Raw genomic sequence first — 18058 nt, forward strand, 5'->3', positions numbered from 1 at the left:
CACCAGTTTATTTTGTAGGGAATAAATAGAGTGTGTGTGTGTGTGTGTTAAGTTCCCCTCTTTTCCCCATAAGCGGTAGCAAATTCCACACACAGTTTTGAACATCTTCTCCATTTAACAATACATCTCAAAGAATGTTTCACGTATCAGGACACAGAGAGCACATGCAACCTTTGGACAGCTGTCCAATTATCCCATAATATGGATGCCCCACCATGTATTTAACCAGCCTCCTAATAATTAATTACCAGTATTTTACTATTACAAACAAGGCCAGAATAAAAAATCACAAGAGAAACGTTTACACTCGTGCTAAAGCTGTGTTCCTGTTCCCCACGAACGCGATGTGGGTAAAGCGATTTTTCTGTTTTGCCAATCTGATAGATGAAAAGCAGTAACCTCTCTGAGGAAGCATGCTTTCCATTTCTTCCACCCCCAGCACAGTTTCTGTTTCTTCTGAGTCTCTTCTTCGCACAAATTTGGGACGTGTCCCTCAAATACCATCTTCCCTTGAAGAAAGGCTTTCCTCAAATTTCTGGCGACCCTTGGTCACTGTCTTTATTTAACAGCGAGGCTCTGGGTGTGCCTGAGTTAATGACCATCCTGGTAAACACTGGCCAGGGAGCATCACGAGGGGACGCTAGTCTAAGGGATATCTGACAAGGGACAGAACATCTGTGTCTTAAAGCGCCTCTCCATGGACCACTTATTAGTTGAAAGAGGAAAACCAGTAACTATGCAGTAGAAGAACCAGAAAACACAGCGATGAAGGTTTGCATCGCCAGGGAGGCCAGGTGGCATCTCGGGTGTGACCCCCGAGGGAGACACATGTCCCCTGGGCAGTGGTCCAGCTGGGAACACGTCACCTGAATCTAATCACAGGAAAACAGCCGACAAACACAGACGAGGAACTTTCTATTACAAAGGGGCTGTGTTCTTCAACACCGTCTTCATAAAAGATAAAGAAAAAAGAATGTTCCAGATTAAAGGCGACTGCAGCGTGACGGCCTGGTTCTAGATGGGATCCTGTCCTGCAGGGAGACCACTGGCCAGCTGACAGGACTGAGGACGGACCCGTGTGCCAGGTGTTAAGAGCCTGCGGCCTCAGTGGTGACTGACTGTGGTCACGACAGAGCATATACTCTGCTCTTGGGAAACACACACCGAAGTTCTCGGGGTAAAGGCCCTGACGTGTGCAGCTTACTCCCCAAGGCTTCAGAAAAAAACTGTGTGCGTCTGGGCGTGTGTCTGTGCAGCAGGGATGAGAACACATGTCAGCGGGAGGTGCAAATGGTGACAGGTGCATGGGGTCTCTGTGTGCTATCCTCATTCTCACAGCTTTTTGGGACGTTTGAATTGAAAGTGTTTCCAGATGGAAGTCTTTACAAGAGGAGGCTCTGAAGTGCTGGCTGGCAGCTCCCAGGGCTGCAGCAGGGCCCCCGATGTCAGAACCCGCTCGTGAGGCACCTCATCTCCACCTTCCGAGGGGAGGGAGGCGCCTCGTCCTGGAGGGGCGGGTCGTGCTGTAGCTGCCGGCCCCGCCCCATCCGGCCTCCCCGCCCCCCTGGGGATCCCAGGCTCCTCGCTGGGCCGTCAGGGTCTGCTTCCCTACTCCCCAGACTCTGGCGATAGTCCTTGTTTTCTGTGGTTTCCTTTTCCATTCTTTGTTCTTACTGATGTAAGGTTAAAAAAAAATTCCTTAACGGTCATGCCGGTGGGGATTTTGAGGGAGTGGAAATGAATTCAATCTGCCGCCTTTCATATCAAGTCTCTAACCTCATGCTTTTGCGGTTTCTTCTGGTCATAAATTATTTGTCCTTTTCTGGAGAAATGACAACAGCTTGATCCTGAGGGACGTGATCTCCCCTCTGTGCCAGGTAGGAACCGCCATCAAAGGGAGCGGGTGTGGGAGGCCCTGGACACCACTCAAAGGGCCTGGATTTCAGGTGGAATGTAACAGAACTGACATTCTAAACGCAAAATTAATTTTTTTTCCTACGGGAAATTGAAATTTGCTGGCTAAGTTGAGAAAGAGAAAGGAAAAGCAGAAGAAACAAAGTGTCCTTGATCAGGGAGGCCTGGATCAGACCAGCTGCTTCAGGCGCCGGCAGCGAAGACGGGCCACAGCGGGAAGAGCCGCAAAGCCAGCCGGGCGCCAAGAGCGCCACTGCCAACCCTGGGCACCACGTTCCACCGGAGGCACCCGACTCCACGGGCCGGGAGCAGGCAGCTCCTGGAGGGGAGGCGGGAGCACCTGGCGAGGCGTGGGCTCCGGAGCTGCAGGCCGGCGCCCTGGCAGCTCTTTCCAGGCGCGTCACACCCCACGGCCCGGCACAAGGACATTCACCACAAACACGACTCAGTGGCCCTTTATGTAACACTCACCCATCTGAACGCCGCTACCGCACACATCCCCGGGAACCCTAGCACTGCCCTCGGAGGGTCCCCAGGCTGTTCTGTCTTGTGCTTTGAACGGTGACTGGGACCCGTGGCGGAGACCCCACAGGGCAGCGGCCTCCCCGCGGGGGTGGACGCCGCCCTACAGGGCAGCCAGAGCCAGGCTTGAGGTTCGACGGGGGCGACCTTCTGTCAACGTTAGAAGGACAGTGGGACGTGACTGAGGGCCCTGCGGGCCGTGGGCCCCGTGACAGTGAGTCCAGGACAAGAAGACAACTTCTCTAACGGGTGAGAGGTCGGATCGGAGGGTCCGCAAAGCTCTTCCTCCAAGTCTAAGACAGATTCAGCAACCAAGACTTCCCAGCAAACGTAAAACAACCCCAAGAAGCCACAGCACAGCCGCCCTCCTACCTGGAAGACGAGGACGCCCATGTGGGAAACGGCCAGGTTGATCTTGGCCCCCTCCCTGTCAGAGGCCGTGTGAAACCTGATGCCGTACATTTCCAGCTTCCGGGCAATTTCCAGCACCTGGAAATCCGACTCCGCAGGCGTCTGGCCCCTGTAATAAAAGACAGCATGATCACAGCACTCCTGAAAGAGCCGAAACACAGGACAGAAGCGACCAGGAAAACAGACCACAGAAACAAACCAACAAAGGAGGCTCTGTTCTTCAGAGGGTCGGTCACTCACTGTATGTTTATGTACACACATCAAACAAAACACCGCACACAGGCCACGGAAACGTCCGCTTGCTTCTATTCTGTAATCCATTTCCTAGTGGGTCAAATGTTTTCTTTGCACTCATTAGATGTTCAGCCTTATAATTTTGTCTTAATACAAAGTAATGTGCAAACATTATGTGCAGAGACAAATAGTAAATAAAGGAAATACCACAGATAACTCTAGTATCTCATTAAACCCATTTCAAAACTTTAAAAAACTATTTTCAAAAAGTGCAATTCTAACCATTAGAATACACTTTTATAAAAATGAAATTATTGGGCTTCCCTGGTGGCGCAGTGGTTGAGAGTCCGCCTGCCGATGCAGGGGACACGGGTTCGTGCCCCCGTCCGGGAAGATCCCACATGCCGTGAAGCGGCTGGGCCCGTGAGCCATGGTTGCTGAGCCTGTGCGTCCGGAGCCTGTGCTCCGCAATGGGAGAGGCCACAACAGTGAGAGGCCCGTGTACCGCAAAAAAATAAAAATAAATAAAATTTATATAAAAATATTTTGCTAAAAAAGTGACTACTTACTCAGTTACAGCTAAATATTCTCATAAATATTAAGAATATTACATATTGGGGCTTCCCTGGTGGCGCAGCGGTTGAGAGTCTGCCTGCCGATGCAGCGGACACGGGTTCGTGCCCCGGTCCGGGAGGATCTCACATGCCGTGGAGCGGCTGGGCCCATGAGCCATGGCCGTTGAGCCTGCACGTCCGGAGCCTGTGCTCCACAACGGGAGAGGCCACAACAGTGAGAGGCCCGTGTACCGCAAAAAAAGAAGAAGAAATTATCAAAATGAATAAAAATATAATCACCACAACAATTGGTTTTATTGACGCCTCGCACGTGGCCCACATGGCGCCGAGCAGCTCCAAGGCGTGACGCTCAGGTAAGTCCCAAACACTCCATGTGGGATGTTCCATTAACAACTCTTTTTTTCTTCTTACTTCTGAATGCCTGAGTTTTTGGATCTTTAAGGAATAACACAACTGTTTGCGTTATGCCATTCTTGTGATTTCCATTCTTTGACTAAAATGTCTGTTCTCTGAAGTTGATATAGACATCTATTAACTTGCATTTGAATAAATCATCTTCAACTAGATGATGATTCCATTGTATATCCACCACATCTTATTTACCCATTCGTCTATTGATGGGCACTGCTTCTGTATCTAGGCTATTGTAAATTATGCTGCTATGAATACTGGGGTGCATATCTTTTCGAGTTAGTGTTTCTCTTTTCTTTGGGTAAATACCCAGGAGTGGAATTGCTGGATCATACGGTAGCTCTATTTTTAATTTTTATTTATTGATTTTAATTTTTTTTAAAAATTGGAGTAGAGCTGATTTACAATGTTGTGTTAGTTTCAGGTGTACAGCAAAGTGAATCTAATATATCTACTCTTTTTTCGATTCTTTTCCCATATAGGCCATTAGAGAGTATTGAGTCTATTTTTAATTTTGAGGGGAAGCTCCATACTATTTTCCATAGTGGCTGCAGCAATTTTCATTCCCACCAACAGTGCACAAGGGTTCCCTTTTCTTCACATCCTTGCCAACACTTATTTCTTGTCTTTTTTAAAAAAATATTCATTTATTATTTATTTATTTTGGCTGCTCTGGGTCTTATTTGTGGCAACGCAGGATCTTTGCTGCGGCATGTGGGCTCTTAGTTGTGGCATGTGGATCTAGTTCCCCGACCAGGGATTGAACCTGGGCCCCCTGCACTGGGAGCACGGACCTCTGGACCACTAGGGAAGTCCTCTCTTGTCTTTTTTTTCTCTCGAAGTACAGTTGATGTACAATGTTATATAAGCTATAGGTGTTCAATATAATGACTCACAATTTTTAAAGGTTATATACTCCATTTATAGTTATTATAAAATACTGGCTCTATTCCTTATGTGTATAGTACATCCTTGTAGCTTATCTGTTTTATACTTAGTAGTCTGTACCTCTTAATCCCCTACCCCTATCTCACCCCTCCCCGCTTCCCTCTCCCCATGAGTAACCAGCAGTTTGTTCTCTACATCTGAGTTGGTTTCTTTTTTGTTATGTTTACTAGTCTGCTGCGTTTTCAGACTCCACACGTAAGTGAGATTGTGCAGCATTTCTCATTCTCTGTCTGGCTTCTTTCACTCAGCGCAATGCGCCCCGGCCCACAGAGGCTGCTGCAAGCGGCAAAGTTTCTGCCTTTTTTATGGCTGAGTAGTGCTCCACTGCACAATACATACCACGTCTTCTTTACCCATTCGTCTGCGGACTCATTGCTTGTCTTTCTGATGACAGCCATTCTGACGGGTGTGCGGTGGTGTCTCATGGTGGTTTTGATGTGCACTCCCCTGATGATTAGTGAGGGTGAGCATATTTTCATGTGTCTGTTGGCCATCTGTCTGTCTTCTTTAGAAACATGTCTCTTCAGGTCCTCTGCCCAGCTTTTAATCAAGTTGTTTGCCTTTTTCATGTTGAGCTGTATGAGTTCTTTGTATATTTTTGCAGACATATAATTTGCAAATATCTTCTATTCAGTAGGTGGCCATTTGTCTTGTTGATGGTTTCCTTTGCTGTGCAGAAGTTTTTGGTTTTATTAGGTCCCATTTGTTTATTTTTGCTTTTGTTTCCCTTGCCTAAGGAGACAGATCCAAACAAAAACATAGTTGACCCTGAACAACTCGGGGGTTAGGGGCACCGAGCCTCTGCACGTAAGTTACAGCCAGCCCTCTGTATCCGAGGTTCTACGTCTGAGAATTCAACCCACCTAAGACCACGTAGTATGTAGCATCTACTACGGAAAACGGTCCTTGTATAAGGGGACTCACCCAGTTCACGCATATGTTGTTCAACAGTCAACTGTATTGCTAAGACCCGCGTCAAAAAATATACTGCCTGTTTTCTTCTAGGAGTTTTATGGTTTCAGGTGTTACATGTAAGTCATCTTTTAAAAACATTTATTTATTATATTAGTTATTTGGTTGCGGCAGCCAGGCCCCTTAGTTGCGGCTCGTGAACTCTTAGTGGTGTGGGATCTAGTTCCCTGACCAGGGATGGAACCTGGGCCCCCTGCATTGGGAGCGTGGAGTCTTACCCACTGTGCCACAAGGGAAGTCCCCTTACATGTAAGTTTTTAATCCATTTTGAGTTTATTTTTTGTATATGGTGTGAAAAAGGGGTCCAGTTTGATTCTTTCATGTGTGGCTGTCCAGTTTCCCAATGCTGTTTATTCAAGAGGTTGTCTTTTCCCCATTGTCTAGTCTTGTTTCTTTTCACTCACCCACAAGTGTGTGGGCTCATTTCTGGGCTCTCTGTCCTGTTCCATTGATCTGTGTCTGTTTTTATGCCACTTCCTTCCCGTTTTGATGGCTGTAGCTGTGTAGTTGTTTGAAATCAGGGAGTGATCCCTCCAGCTTTGTTCTTCTTTCTCAAGATTATTTTGGCTATTTGGGGTCTTTTGTGTCTCCACACAAACTTTAGAGATATCTGCAACACTTACAAACACGTGCACATGTGCATACGAACACAGGACGTGCAGGCGTGGAGCCACCTCTCAGGTCTGGTGCTTTACTCCCCTCAAGGCGGGTTCTCAGTGTGACTGAGCATAGACTGGTCACCGTCCCACCGGCCTCCCCATGCATGGGGGGGGGGGTCACGTCATGAACCCCCACCCACCGGGCCCGGCAGTGAGCCTCTCCCACGGGGCTGTGGTCCCCATCCTGAAGCACTCTTCCCTGGGGTCCGCGGCCCCAGGTTGTCTTCCTTCCTCTGGCTGCTCGTGGCCCTGTCCTGAGGGCCTCCTTCTCACGGCCTGTGGGGCCTCTCCCCACCCCCATCCTCCAGGGGTGCGTCCTGGCCCCGCCCCGCCTCCTCCCCCCCCCCCCCCCCCCCCCGCCCGCCTCCCGCGTGGCCCCGCCCCGCCTGCCTCACCCTGCACAGTGCGCTTTGGCTCCACCCCTGCCCCGTCGCCACTGCCCAGGTGGGACGCTTCACACTGCGGCCACCCGACCCTCCATGGGTGCCCAGCTCCGGCCCTGTGTGTCCTGGCAGGAAGGGGACCCTGCCCCCAACACTAGGAGCAAATCCCACACAGGTGACCGTCCCCTTTGGGGCAGACCGGGGACTCACTCAGGCTGGCACGGGGCGGGGGCCGGCCCTCTGCTCGGCTGGTCCTCGGGGTCTGGGTGTGACATGGGGTGCGGCGCATTCCCCCGCCGCCAGCGAGAACCAAGGCAGCCTCGAAAGAGGCCACGCCGAGGGGCTCTAGGAAGCGGGGCCAGAGCCCTAAGGGCCAGGTGCGCGCTGAGGCCGCGTCTGGGAAAGGGTGGCCCCGTGTGCACGGCTCGGACGCCGAGCGGTGCCCCAAACTACCACACCCAAGACGGAGCTCAGGCCTTGGCTCCGTGACGAAGGGGGGCCCAGAGCCCAGGGCACGCGTGGCACCGCGGGGTCACGTGCAGCCTCCCGCCAGCAGCTGGGGCTATTACTGGCTCCTAGAACCTTGGGGGCCGTGCCCCCCACCCCCAGGCTGCTGCCTCTGCCGGCACCCTCACGGTCCTCCTGAACCCCATCCTCCCCGCAGAGTGGGCTCTGCCTGGCACTGCAGCCCACGTGCCACAAGTGACACATCTGTACAGACAGTGCCACCCCGAGCCAGGCACACAAAGGCCCGCTGGTGGCTCTGAGCGGTGAAGGCATGGAAAAGCGCACGGCCCCACAGGGAAGGGCATCCTCGAGGGCTGAAGCCTGGGTCTGCGTTGCCCAACGCCCGCCCTGCATGCGACGTCAGCACGCTCACCTCGCAGCAGGCTCCCCCACGAGGGGGGCCCAGTCCTCCAGGACCCCTCCCCATCGAGCTCTCCCTTTGGTGAACTCAAGCTCACAACCCCCGGGGCCCGGGGCCGCCAGCCCTTCTCACGGCCTCCCCATCTCTCTTCCCCTCTTCCTCCGGGTCGCCCTCACCTCATCCCAGCGTCAAGCCTTAGGGAAGCCAGGCAGCAGGGCTGCAGCAGGAACCATCCCGCCCCCCCGACACCTGAGGACTGGGCGCAGCCAGTGCGGGACCCCGTCCACTGCCCCCCAACTTACGGAGGGACGCCAGCACTGCCCGGGGCCCGGGCACCCTCCCAGCCTGTCCCGAAGCGGCCTGTGGACGGAGTCCCGCCCGGCCAGCCGACTGCCCCGACGTCCGGTGGCGCCGACTCACGCGTGTCCCCGATGGAGCTCCAGGATCCGCTCCAGGGCCCGCTCCTGGCCCGGCAGGTACTCGTGGGCCCGCAGGTGCTCCCGGACCAGCGCCTCTTCGTAATCTCCTATTTCCGCTAAGACGGGAAAGTAACAGGCGGTCTTTCTCATGTTTACATGAAGAAAAATACAAGCGTCTGTGCGTGCAAGTGCGTAAATTAAAAGCAGAAGAAAATTATCCTAAATCTGTAGCAAAAAAACATATCCCTTAAATAAACAAAATGTTGCATTTTATTTTTCCACATATTTTATGCCGTTCAAGGCAAACATAAAGGCAGGCGAAGAGAATTCTTTCTGAGTCTTGGAGAGGAAAGACGCTGGTGAGCGGCTCCAGGGAGGGAAACTCTGAGCTTTATACCCTGTTTGCTATGTTTTAAACGTTTTCTCTGTAAGTTGTCTCAAGACTACTGTGACCAGCATAAGGTCCTTTATTTTGTTTCAAGATAATGTATTTTAAATTGTTTCTTCCTTCAGGCCCTCTCAAATTCTTGAGGAACAGTGAATGTTTCTTTCTAATTTCATGTATTTTAAGGCCACACATATTTTCAAAATAGTAGTTAAAGCCCAATAATTTTAAGCAACGTACTTTGTTTTGAGACAGTCTCAAATCACAGAAAAGCTGCGTGCACAGGGTCACAGCTTGGTGTGTGTTTTCTACAGAACGGGACATTCTCATGCATAACCCCGGCAGCACCACCCAGGCAAGGACAAGGCCACCCATCTGCTGCTCCATCCGAGCCGCAGAACCCGTTCACGTTTCAGCAGCAGCGGTCAGAATCCTACACGGCATCTGGCTGTCGTGGCTCTTTCACCCTTCGGTCTAAGTAGCGCACTTCCACGGGGGAACTCACAGGCACACGGGCTGTTCTAAGATAATCAGCTGTGCAGAGCCCTCAGCAAGAGGCACTGCCGAAGGCTGTCCGCACTGAGAAGCCACCTGCTGCCTGAGAGGGCCTCGGGACAAATCACAGATGACTAAGCCACTTCGACACCTGTGCCTATGGGTGTGAACGGGTCCCGTTGTGCAGGACGGCAAACCTCCGGTAAAATCTGCCCCCTGGAGAAGGTGAGTCGGGGAAGGACCAAGTAAATGCACCCTAACCCATTAACTTAGAAGCTCCTGAAATCCTGGAACCTCTCTATATCATACTTCCTGAGTTCAAATTTCAGGAGTATTCGTTCTATGCCAGGAAGATGCGGTCCAGCCTCTAGTCCAGAAGCCAAGCAGGGATTTCCTTCTGCCTGTCCTGCGGTGGGGGGCGGGGCTGGAGAGCCCGGGCGAAGAGCGCACCTGCTCTCCAGACCCTCCTCTCTTACGCTTCTCCCAGGTCATGCCTGAAGTCACCATGGCGCTCAAACCACCTCCCGCTCTGAGATACTGAAGGGCTTCCTTTGTCCTTCGGGGACTGACGCCTGACTTGTCACGGGGGCTGTGACGCTCTCCCCAGAGTCGGGGTGCTGCCTGGCCCCCCCCACTGGAGGTCTGAGGGCCACGTGAGACCGCGGGGAGGACGCGTGGCCTGTCTCCCCTCCCAGGTGGGAAGTTAACCCTCAGCCCTTCAGAAAAACCTGCAAACTGAACCACCCTTCCTTTGCCGGTGCCCAGCCTGGGGCAGGTGAGTCAGCCACAGGCGCAGCCATCCCGTGTGAGCGCGGGCCAGCGGGACACTCACCCTGCAGGAGGTGGGACGCCAGGAGGGCAGCCGTGGTGTCCGTGCAGGTCAGACGCTCCTCCAGAAGGTCTCTCTTGAGTTGCAGGGCAAACAAGTATCTAGGAGGGAGTTCCAAGCACAGAGATCAGCTCCAAAGCTTCTGAACACACTTCCCACGTCTGTCTCAGGAGGACACACAGCCCCAGGTCACACCAGAGCAGACGGCGAGCAAGGGCAGTCGCAGGAGGCCCAGCACCACAGAGCTCAGCACGTCCACACGGCGGGCGGTCCACACGCCGGGCGCACCATAGCCCAGGGCACCAGATCACCTGGAGCCACACCGTCAAGGGGGAAGCTCACAAATTCGTGCCACTTCTGTTAACACACACAAAACTGCACTCGCGATTTTGTGTGAAGTAGCAGAAATAGCCAATGAAGGCGAAGCTTCAAGTGTGTCTATGAAGCTTTAAGGCAAATGGATAATGTTTGGGCTTGGCTAGAATCTGAGAAACAGGTAGTCTTGAATTAACTGGTGAGAATGTAACAGAAACTATTTATATATTCATTTATTCCATGAGCAAATAATCCCCAAGCACATATATGCTCCAGGTGCTTTGGGGGTCCACTCCAGCGTGAGCCGTCAGCGTTTGCTGTGCTCTCTTAAACTTGGAATGTACACACCCTTGGCCTTAAGCAATCCCACCCCTATGAACTTTTCTACAGAAACACTTCCAGAGTTCACAAAGATATGTGGACAAGCATGTTTATTTGCAGCATTACAGCAAAGAAAAACTAGAAACAATCTAAATTTGCACTAACATGAGACTGGCTAAATAAATTAGGTTACAGCCATACATACTAATACGGAAAGACATCCATGGCATGCCATGGATATGTGGGGGAAAAAGAAACTCAACCTGCAGTTCTCTGTGTAGAGTTGATACTGTTTTGTAAAATAATGACTTTAAAGCCCCACGTCTACTGGCATACCGCTGTGAATTCATCTGGAAGACTCACGTCCGAGCGTTAACACTTCTGGGAAGGGTGGGTGGGCAGGGAGTGAAGAGGAACGCTGACTTTTTACTCTACATAACTTTAAAGTTTTTCTTCTTTTACCACAAACATGCAGTTTTTTTATAAATAAAAAGATGACCTTTTGCATAAACCCGGCTTGGACCCAGGACACGGAATTAGGTTAACACTTCCTGTTACTCACCATTGTCTAGGAATAAAAAGTGATTCTCTCAAAAGGGACTTCCTGGTAAATGTGAGGTGTTTAATACACTATTAAGACAAGCTCTGTGCTCACTCGTAAGGTGCTTTCTGCCGTCCTGGGGTTCAGCTCCTAACCCGTAAAGATGAGAGACTAGAGCCTTGCGGTCTCTACGTGTCCTCGCAGCTGAGTCTATGACTTTGTGATTCAGAAGCGGTTGGCAAACACCTTCTAAGCAGAGGTTCTAAGACTCTGAGGACCCAGGTATGGATCCACATTTGGTCAGGAAGCTACTCTGTTACTACTGCATTATCATAGCTCTCTCTCATCTAACTTCTGACTCCGGGTTTTGAGCTGATTTTTAGGTTTTTGCTTTATTCCTCATGATAAAATCAGTGCATAAAACACAAGGAAAAAAACCACTTCCATAATCTTATTGCCCAGATGAAACAACTGCAAACATTTTCTTTCAAAGAATCAATCGTGAATTGACAAGCGTAGCAGAAAAGAAATCACCTAAAGTATTTCTGCTCCATATATTCATGAGGACACTCCCAAGTAAGTGTATTTTGTTGGTTAAAACAGTAAAGGAACGGGCGAAATTCCTACCGACTTCATGCGCAGGCATAGATGATCTATGGAGAGTATCTGTTCAGCAGTGCCCTCAAACGCCAGTTTTAATTCTCAAATTCGTGCCATAACCTTTCCTCCAAACCCTATTTGCACTTGTGTCTGTGCAAGAGTGAAAATGCAAAACTATGACACCTTGGTTACAGCTTTGACACAGACACTAGGCTCGTTCTTTGAATAAACAACCCTGACCAGGTGCTTAGGTAAAGCGCAGCTGCTGTCGGGGACACAGGTGAAGGAGGACCCTGCCCACGGCAGCTCTGGGTCAGTCACGCTCTTTACCGTGTATATTCTTCTTGCAGCTGACCCGGATCAGGTGGGAAAAATTTCACTGCTAGGCGAAGCACTGTATTCTTTGGCCCTATAAAGAGAAGAAGAATTTAAAGTCCACACACAAGGTCACACTGTGTGTTTGCTATAAAAGAAAAATTTAAAGTCCACACACAAGGTCACACTGTGTGTTTGCTCTTTCTGCATATTCTGGTGTGATTGAGCTAGTGCTTTCAAATGGACTGTTAAAGCAAATCTTTTCAAGTAAGAGGATGTTAAGAAATTTCCTCTGCATGAAACTGTTAGTCCTAAGTACCAGTCACATATAGCAAAGAAAAAATTGAAAACTTTTGCTTTAAGTAGAGATTACTAAAAGAAACCCTAAAAACAAGCAGGAAACTGCACATTAAAATCTTAAAATGTATTCTTCTTTATATTTTAGGAGTAAAAAAGTGATTAAAAAATAAAGGTGTTTATACTATTAGTCATAGTAATAATTTTAAAAGCCTGGGAGTTCCCTGGTGGCCTAGTGGTTAGGACTCCGGGCTTTCACTGCCAGGGTCTGGGTATGATCCCTGGTTGGGGAAATGAAATCTTGTAAGCCATGCGGCAAGGCCAAAAAAAAAAATTAATAATAAGGGCTTCCCTGGTGGCGCAGTGGTTGAGTCCGCCTGCCGATGCAGGGGACACGGGTTCGCGCCCCGGTCCGGGAAGATCCCACATGCCGTGGAGCGGCTGCCCCTGTGAGCCATGGCTGCTGAGCCTGTGCATCCGGAGCCTGTTGCTCCACAACGGGAGAGGCCACAACAGTGAGAGGCCCGCATACCGCAAAAAAAAAAAAAAAAAAAAAAAAAAAGGCCATTATTTTTGAAATCCTTATATACTTTAGTGAAAGAAAAATGTTATCATTCACTATACTGAACTAGAAAAACCTGATTCCTGTAAAGAAAAAGTGTAGGATATTAGCTTATCTGAGTATTTTAGCTTTATTGAAATTTTATAATAACACAGCCACGTGATTTCCACCACAAGAAAAGAAGAACTGTTTTGCTAAACTGCTATGGCAACCGAAATGGCCTTTGCTTATCAGTGAACTAAAGTCCCTTCCATACAACCTCTTCTCCTCAATTTAGTCCTAGAAAACTTACAGGTGAATTCAGGACTAGAGATTTCACCCCGTATGTCTTTTCATAACTTAGAAACTGCACACTTATTTTTGGCCAAAAATGAAGGCAATATCGAGCAGCATATCCTATTTCTTCCAAATTTGAGGCAAGTAACTGAGAACTGAGTTAAACGACGCCCCACCCTCCACGTCTTACAGTTTAAAGCTAAACGGCAAAGTGACCTCCAAGTTCTCCTGCTGCTGGTGTCACTTTGCTGCTGCCCAGAGTGGTGACGACCACGATCGTCCGAACGTGCCTTGAATTTGGACAGTCAAGGACAAAGCATCTTAAGTGAGCAGAGCTTTAAAGAGTTAAAAGAAAAGGACTTACTTCGTACTTGTCTAACGATGGGTTTCATAGGTTCAAGCCAGATCTAAAGAGGATTTAAGAAAAGATATCAAATCCATTAAATTATTTCTCTATTTAATAAGAATGTTACAAAACGCAAATATTTATAATTAAGGGAGATATTTAAGGCAGGAGTATTTTGGCCCTGCTGCTCTTAGACACACGTCGAATCCTGATATAACAGAGTACAGCAGGGCACGCTTTGGGAGGCGTAGAACAGTGTGCTGCTAACCACCCCGTCACAGAGGCTGCTGTGGCTGTGCACAGGACCGGCACCCAGAGCTCTGTGTGTGCGTGCTGGGGCTGGTATCTGTTAAGACCAAACAAGTATCGGCCACCTGCGGCCTCTGTAAACAGCGAGCTGATGAGAGGGTTACTGTGCGACGGGGGTAGAAAGGGGCTCTACAGTGCTGACGTGCTTTTTGAACTAATGGGTTCATTTGGTTTCTTTGAAACAGTTCCACACTTTCATGGTTCACCTGTTAAGTGCAATGAGGCATAACAAGCTTAGTAAAGCAGTTTGCTCAAAATCCACTCCTGAAATGGTCATCACACACCATATACTCTGCAGCTTTGATAACTTATGAAGAAAGGATTTCCTTGGCACATGTGCTAGTAGATTGAAAAAAATTAGGGGGGATGCCACTCCAGGCTTAGGTAGAAGGCAAATATATTCCCTACAGCTGTAAATAAAATCCTTTACTAGCACAGCTTTGATAATAACAATGTGCCCTGCTTGTTGTCATGCCAGGAGGTCCTCAGAGGTCTCTGGCCCGGATGCACCATCACAAGACCTGCAGCCCACCTGTAGCCTGTCTCCAAAAGCAGATGAGAAGCACATACCCAGCAGGACTGGACGTTTTGAAACTCCAAGCCGAAGTAGTCACATTCTATCAGATTCAAGCGCTTCCACACCTGGGTCAGTAACACCTGGCCATAGCATTTAGGCTGTGGTGAGACAGACGAGAAGAAACACGAGGAGGGTTACACGACTTTAGACAACAAAGATTTACGAACACTGTGGCATAAAGTCCCTTCCCACACGCAAAACTTTATTATATTTAACTTCTTGCTTCGCTTTCCCTTCTGACAAGGCTCACAAACTGTCACAAAGCAAACAGATGAACCTGAGGCTCTGTGCTCAGAAACTGATGCATCAATAAAGCTAAAAACTCCTCAATTTTACTTTCTCAGAGTGTGTGGAGTCACATTTCTTTGTAACTTTAAGGTGGCAGGAACCATTTTTAGCCTCAGTAAACATTTTATCCAACAATTCTGATATTTACTAAAACGGTGAGTCTCATAGTTCATGTTTGCATGAGATCCCGTGGATAACTTAGCGTCTGGCAGCCTTTCCCACAGGGAGAAGAGCATGAACTAGGCAACAAACCAGGTGGGGAGCCGGCCCTCCACTCTGCTCACAAAGATAAATTCCAGTGGACTAAAGGCAGAGGAGAACGTTTCCATAATCTCGGGCTGAGTACAGTCTCCTAAGTGGAGCACAAAGGAAAGATTGATAGATCCGGCTAAGTAGAAATGAAACATTTCTGAATAGAAAGACACTGAACGAAGTTACAAACTAGAATCATGCTGAAACAATGATAACTTATGTCTCATGCTGCTCTCATGAAGCAATACAGATGGCCTTAGGCACACAAAAAGGGACTCAAGGGGCTTCCCTGGTGGTCCAGTGGGTAAGACTCCATGCTCCCAGTGCAGAGGGCCCCGGGTTTGATTCCTGGGCAGGGAACTAGATCCCGCACGCATGCCGCAAGTAAGAGCACACAGGCCACAATTAAGAGTCTGCATACTGCAGCTAAGAGTCTGCAATGCCACAACTAAGACCCGGCGCAACCTAAATAAATATTTAAAAAACCAAAACCAAACAAACAAAAAACCCAAAAAGGTACTCAAGGCCTCTAGCAATAAAATAGATTAAAACAGTGAGGTGTCACTTTTCACCCATCAAAGAGGTTATGATGATGCCAAGAGTGAGTGGCGTGGCCATGGGAAGACAGCCACACAACTGCTGGGATAATGTGAAAACACCTTCCAATCTGAAGTGTATACATGTACCTTTGCCACAGCAACTCCGCTTCTACTTCCTCCTACAGATAGTCCAAAACAACCGCACAGAGCTAAACACCAAAGACAGACTAGCAAAGAACTGGCAAAATGAGTAATGGCGTAGCCCTAATTAAAAATTACGCATCCCTGGGCTTCCCTGGTGGCGCAGTGGTTGAGAGTCCGCCTGCCGATGCAGGGGACACGGGTTCATGCCTCAGTCCGGGAGGATCCCACATGCCGCGGAGCGGCTGGGCCCATGAGCCATGGCTGCTGAGCCCGCGCGTCCAGAGCCTGTGCTCCACAACGGGAGAGGCCGCAGCAGTGAGAGGCTCGCGTACCGCAAAAAAAAAAAAAGGAAAAAAGAAAAAAAAATTACGCATCCCTTAAAAGGAACACAGAAATTCTGTATGGACCATCACAGAATAAAGTCAAGACTACAGTTCAGTCAGGAAGAAAGGTTTCCATTTCTACACAGTATGATTCCCTCTCATAGAACACACCCTCTGTTAACACGCAGCAGAAACAGGTCTGGAAGGCTGTGCGCTGTGTCTCTCAGGGACTGAACAGAGTGCGGGATGCAGACAAGGACTTCCACTTTCACCTCAATCATTAACTTGTCTTAGTCATTAACGTCTAAAGTTTTCATCAGTAGACATGTTATTTTCACAATTAAAATATAATACACACAAGTGGGTGGGGAGGGAAACGTCCACTATTTAACCATTAGATTTTCTCTCCGTGTGCTCAGGAAGTGCTAAGGCTCCTGAAATGAGAATTATTATTTGAAGGGATAAAAACCCGCCCTTCGTCCTAACAGAAGCTCACAGAGAATCACAGAGCAGAACGAGCACCGCATCAGGACAGGAAGGGGAGCTACAGTGTGACCTCACGCTGAAAGTACAATTAGTAGGGAACACACACGCAGGTCTCGCTGGGGTCCGTTCCTATGACATCGTCCCTAAGAGCGTCACGGTAGAGCTCCCTGTGACAGAGCGGGTGCTGGGGAGGCCATGCAGTGCCCTGCAGGCCCCGTGTCACCGCAGGGACCACCCACACTGGGGCCCCTACATGGTTAACCGGTCAGAAATCACAGATTCTGCTGCAACCCACCCCTGATCCCATGACCCCTGGGTGTCTGACCCCCCAGAAGTCCTCTCAAAGCCACGTCACGCCTCCCCCAGGATGGGCCAGGGCATCCCAGTCCCACTCCCAGCCCCCGCCCAGGGCTGGGTGCACACCTCCCTGTTGGGTCGGCCTAAGGGGGGGAGGCGTGTCCACTGAGAACCCGCTAAGGTGCCCTTGACCTCTGCCAGCTCCCCCAACGGTCACATCACGCGGCCCCCGGAAAAGGCGCTGGTGGCACTGGTTCTCACCCGCCCTGGGCTCCCCACCCCGTCTGCGGTCGGACGGGAGGCGGCACAGCCGTACCCGAGCCGCCCACCCCACTACCCGCCGGCCAGCCCTCCACCTGCAGTGAGCGTGGCCTGAGCTCTGCTCTGGGGCCGTCCCAGTGGGACTACGAGCACCGACCACGGCACGTGTGTGACACGAGGTTGCTCACGACACAATGCTGCCTGGCACCGCCCAACACCCAGGGCAGGGGCTGTAAATCAGGGCACAAAGCACATGAGCTACACATGTATTTGTATGTATATGCACATATGTACACACATTTATGGATACATGAAAACACATATATATATAATGCACACAAGAATGGACACACATACATACACACATGCATGGATATACATACGGACACACATAAACACATGTGGGGGTATGCGTATATAAATGCTCATGTATGATACACACATATACACAGACCTGAATGGACAACTATATATATTTAACTTCCTGAATTGGAATAATTTTTTTTTTTTTTTTTTTTTGCGGTACGCGGGCCTCTCACTGTTGTGGCCTCTCCCGTTGCGGAGCACAGGCTCCGGACGCGCAGGCTCAGCAGCCATGGCTCACGGGCCCAGCCGCTCCGCGGCATGTGGGGTCTTCCCGGACCGGGGCATGAACCCGTGTCCCCTGCATCGGCAGGCGGACTCTCAACCACTGCGCCACCAGGGAAGCCCTGGAATAAATTTTACTAAACTAAAAAAGTTTTCCAAGTCAATTACTAGCCTATGTTCAGGTAACAAAAAGAATTTTGTATTCTCCGTGTGTCCTGAAATACATAATCAATTCCCACAAAAACCATCAGAAACAGGTGTCTTCACAAACCATGAAGGCACAGACATCTCCAAAGATACTTAAGTCAATCCACGGTGACACAGATGGCGGGGCGGGGCGGGGGGGAGGGAATCCCTTAAATTTGTTTTATGGAAAAGAACCCCCAAACTCCAAAC

At 49.7% G+C, this 18058-nt stretch overlaps 1 protein-coding gene across 11 annotated transcripts in view; it reads right to left on the reverse strand.

The window, feature by feature from the left end:
- FARP2 (FERM, ARH/RhoGEF and pleckstrin domain protein 2) overlaps positions 1–18058 on the reverse strand; it is a 92794-nt gene that overhangs the window by 39024 nt on the left and 35712 nt on the right. For all 11 annotated transcript variants that reach the window (XM_032638625.1, XM_032638624.1, XM_032638623.1 and 8 more), the window contains 6 exons: positions 14478–14582; positions 13617–13659; positions 12133–12211; positions 10029–10126; positions 8318–8432; positions 2809–2956 (listed from right to left, as the gene is read on the reverse strand). In XM_032638625.1, the coding sequence (XP_032494516.1) occupies positions 2809–2956; positions 8318–8432; positions 10029–10126; positions 12133–12211; positions 13617–13659; positions 14478–14582 (588 nt within the window). The remainder of the gene's footprint in view (positions 1–2808; positions 2957–8317; positions 8433–10028; positions 10127–12132; positions 12212–13616; positions 13660–14477; positions 14583–18058) is intronic.

The sequence above is a fragment of the Phocoena sinus genome, chromosome 7 (assembly GCF_008692025.1).
Source record: "Phocoena sinus isolate mPhoSin1 chromosome 7, mPhoSin1.pri, whole genome shotgun sequence".
Lineage (NCBI taxonomy): Eukaryota > Metazoa > Chordata > Mammalia > Artiodactyla > Phocoenidae > Phocoena > Phocoena sinus.